Source organism: Miniopterus natalensis, chromosome 4, assembly GCF_054644295.1.
Source record: "Miniopterus natalensis isolate mMinNat1 chromosome 4, mMinNat1.hap1, whole genome shotgun sequence".
NCBI lineage: Eukaryota > Metazoa > Chordata > Mammalia > Chiroptera > Miniopteridae > Miniopterus > Miniopterus natalensis.
In genome coordinates, this window is record NC_142084.1 from 57660517 (window position 1) to 57664854 (window position 4338).

The 4338-nt window shown below is 46.4% G+C and overlaps 1 protein-coding gene across 1 annotated transcript; it reads left to right on the forward strand.

The window, feature by feature from the left end:
- The first annotated feature begins 1423 nt into the window (after positions 1-1423).
- DEFB136 (defensin beta 136) lies at positions 1424-2097 on the forward strand. Its single transcript, XM_016200243.1, has 2 exons — positions 1424-1478; positions 1925-2097. The coding sequence occupies exons 1-2, from the start codon at positions 1424-1426 to the stop codon at positions 2095-2097; spliced, it is 228 nt and encodes a 75-aa protein (XP_016055729.1).
- The last annotated feature ends 2241 nt before the right edge of the window (positions 2098-4338 follow it).

Sequence of the window (4338 nt, forward strand, 5' to 3'; positions counted from 1 at the left end):
TCTAAAAGAACAAGGTGGTACCTCTGAGCCTGTGCTATGTCTGTGGCAGCAGATGGTCAGGGTGCAGCCCGGGCTCTACAGGCTGGAATCACATGCCCAGTGCTCACGGGAATCCTCAGCCCTGATTTAGCACCCACCTACCTACTTCTAGTTCACTCCTCTGCCATCTCTCCCCCACTCCCATTCCAGCCCACAGCTGTGCTCTCAGCTGTGTACACATTGTTAGAACTCAAACTAAAACTCTCCCAGCGATGTCTGACATTCACGAAGAAGTCTCTTGGAGAGGGTCCGTAAAGGAGAAAGCACCACAGCGGTAGTGGTGGACTTTAAGGATGATGACAGAGAAAGAGGACAAGTTCAATGCAACTTGTAAGCTTTATCCCATTTCACCCTTTAAAAGCCCCCTTACAGTGCGTGCTCTGAAAAGAGGAAGCTGAAGAAGCTCATCGATGCTAAGTAATGTATCCAAGGGCAATGTGACGGCAAAACAGAGTGTAACCAATAAAACCATGCTCTACTGCCACTGTGCAGACTCTGAATTCTAGTCATGGGCCACTTGAGTACAAGCCTGCCTCCAGGCACAAGAACAAAACCAATGTTAGTGTCTTCTCAGCTCTGGGTCCCCCACCACCACTGTAGTGGGAACAGACCTAATGACGCTTCCTTATAGCTTCAGGGAGGCACTGCCTTGCTCCACACCTGACACAGGGCATCCAACCTTGAACACAGCACTGAACTGGCTCTTCCTGTGAGAGACCAAGAGAGAGTTCCAACCCACCACTCCAAAAAGACAACTTTTCCCAGGACTCTCCAATTTCCCACATTCTAGCCACCATTTCATACAAACCATTTCTGGGGAATGAGTTCCTTTAGCCTGTGCCTCCAGCCAGGTGACTAAACCTGTCACCCACAGAAAAGGCTACTCTTTCTTGGCTATGTCTGAGCACCTACCTAACTCTTGGTCAGGCCAACAGTTGACACCTTGAGCCCCTCTGTTTCTTGCAACACTGCAAGTTCTTTTCTGGCCCTAAATGAAATCTGTGTTTTATAACATCACTGCTCTGGGCTCCTCTGTTCTCAGTGAGACTCAGAAGGAAAGGAGAAACAACATTGACACTTTCCCTGCCATTTTTCTATCAGTACACATTTGAAGTTACAAGGGAAGTGTTTGGGCCAGGGCATGATGAAACCCGGTCTCTGCTCCTGTTCTGCCTTGACAGAGCCCCTTGTTCCAAAATTTGTAGAAGAGAAAGTAGCATGGAATGGCCCAGGGACTCTTTCCTCTAACTATGAATAAGCCTGTCTCCCTTGGGTGCCCTCCCAGGTGGAATGAGGCCAGCCCCACCCAGGCTTGCCCATCTCTATAAAGGAGCCTCCCAGGCAGCCAACCCCAGGAAGTTCCAGCCCTATTCCCTCCTCAACAATGAGGCTCTGTCTCTCTGGGTTACTCTTCCTCCTGGTGATTTCATTGCCTTCAGGTAAGATGGTGGGTACAGGTCTGACCATGAAAGTGGGTTTCTTTCAGAGACTGTGGTACTCAAAACCCTTATGGATATAAGCCCAGCAGGGGGGCACCAATATCAGATGGGCCCTCAGGCTGGGGATCTGGTTAGTGGTCTTCAGTCCCTGCCCTTTCCCTCTGTTGCTACATCCTGAAGGTCTGCCAGAACTTGAGAGAAGGGAGGCAATTTCACCACGTGCATATCACTGTTCAGCTATCCGAATTCCTGTTTCCCCTCCTCTTCCTCTGATCAACCTCAGACAGGGCATCCCTCACTGAAATGTGGTAGGAAATGAGAGGACAAGGTCCAGAAAGTAAATCACAAAACAGTGAAGCATCCACCAGGAAGAGAGGACAGGCCTAGGATTTCACCCAGCGTCTTGAAGATTGATTTTTCTTTTTTGTGCTTTTTTATTCCCTCAGGTGATGCTCTGTTTGGAAATAATGGAGTAGAAATTCGTGCCTGCACTTCCCTTCGGGGCACATGTTTCTTCGGCTGTAAGCCGGGATGGGAATGGCTGGCATACTGCTACAGCGTATTCTCTTGTTGCAAAGAAATGAAGAAAAATAAACCCCCCCAGGCCTTTGAATACTGACTCTCACTTTCTGGGTCCATTAAAAGGCTATGTGAATGGCTAAAATGATAAAATCCTCAATCTGTGTGTAAGCATCATTAATGAACCATGGGTAGCCAATGGGGCCAGACTGACCAATTTATTGGCAAAATTTCAGAAGCATTTTGTAAAGGGGCACTGTGATGAAAGGCATCTCCAGTTCTTTTTTCTGCCCTCCCATCTCCATCACTAACTCCTATTTCAAGTTCAAATTCAATTGATTAATACATACATGACTACAGGCCTAAGAATATAACATCAGCTAAAGCCTAACTTTTAAGAGGCTTACATAATTAAATCACCTCATTTTCACAACAAATTCTATTATTTCTCCCATTTGGCAGATGAATAAACTTTCCAAGGTCACACAGTAGTAAGAGTTAGTTAGCTTTGGGTTTGAACCCAGATAATCTTGGTTTTTTTTAAATCCTCACCCGAGAGGATATTTTTTCCATTGATTTTAGAAAGAGAGGGAGGGGAAGAGAGAGAGTGAAAGAGAAACATCAATATGCGAGAGACACATTGATTGGTTGCCTCCCGCATGAGCCCTAACCAGCCCAGGGATTAAATCTGCAACCCAAGTACTAGCCCTTGACCAGAAATCGAACCCACGACCCTTTGGTGCTTGGGCTGATGCTCTAAGCACTGAACCACATCAGCCAGGGCAGTGAACCCAGATCATCTTGATCCAGTGTCTTCATTGTTGAGCTAGACTACCTCTCAACTATGAAGTGTAGGAATCGAGCTGAAAGTATTGGTTGTGGTTTGTAGTGATTGTAGATTGCAGTCCAATGAGGAGTCAAGAATCCAAAAGATCCATGAAACATCAAGCCCTTCAAAACTCCTCCTATGGCTTGAAACTATAATGCTCCTGGTGACTAAGTTGCATTTGTGACTCTACTGGGGAGCTCTGATGATCCAAGCCCAGTATTGTCGGACTGCAGGGGTAGAAATGCACCATACAGACCCCCACAAAACATCCCGTTATCTGTAACATTGTTCCTACAGCACTTCCTCACCTCCTCTTAGTGTCCCCTGGCAGAGGCAGAGATCACAGATCTTCATTAGAACCCTTGTCATTATCTTCTCAGAAAAAAGACCAGCAGCTGAGTTTAGGGGTTTTCCTTCTCCAAGGATGTGCCTGAAGGAAGCACATCTGAATATCTGTGCTGGAATTCTGAGCCGGGTTCCATTCTCCTGAAAGACTGCCTACTCAGACCCCTCCATACCTCTATACCAACATTCCAGAAAAAAAAGAAAAAGAAAACCAGAAATCATCACTTGTCCACAGGGCAAGCCTCCTAGGTCCATCAATTTGGGGTTATGTCTAGAGAGGTTCTATGATGCTGGGTACCTGTGTTTACTCATTTAAAACCACCCCCTAACTGAAAAAGAAAAGGGGAAGTAGTGCAAAAGCTCACAAAAGTAATATCAACGCAATGAGATTAAATAAAAACAGAAAATAAGCAGAGAAAACTAGGGGAAGGGAAATAGCAAATATTCTTTCACCAGATGTCAAAAGGGTCCACAGCATGGCTCAGCTGTTGAGCATCAACCTATAAACACAGAGGTGTATCGTCTAAATCTAAGGGACCCCATGAGACTTGCAACCAGGGCAGCAATGGGTAGCAACAGCTCATCCCAAGAAAACCCCCTGAACCTGTCCCCAAGGTCCCCTTTTCTCTGACTCTCCAGTGAGCTGACAGCAGCCCTGCCTTGACTCACTTCTTTCCCATAAGTTTCTAGAGAGCCAGAGCAGCCCCGCCTAAGTGCTCTCCTGTTGCTTCTGTCCTAGGCCTTTCCTTGTTTCACTGTTCACAGCTTTAATAAACATACTCTCAAAAGCAGAGAGAGAGAGAATGTCCCAATCTTCTTGTACTCCCTACCTGCGTTCACAAGGCCTGTCACCGAGTTGGCCTCCTGGAATCCCAAGCTGGTTTTCCAGATAGTGTGTGTCCTCCACACACATCAGAAATAAGTGAACTGGCTTTCCGGCTTTACAAACAGATTTCTTGGGGTGTTGGTTTCTACAACACAATTGTTTCTGGGGAGACTAGCCAAATCGACTTTCTGAACCTTTATTTCCTAGGTTAATTTCACCCCAGATCCTGAGGACCATGCACCAGGCTCATACTGGCCCAAATCCAAAAGCCCCTTGGAGACCCAGCTTGATATTATCTGAACATTGTTGTGGTTTCCTTCACCATCGCTCCATTCTGCACT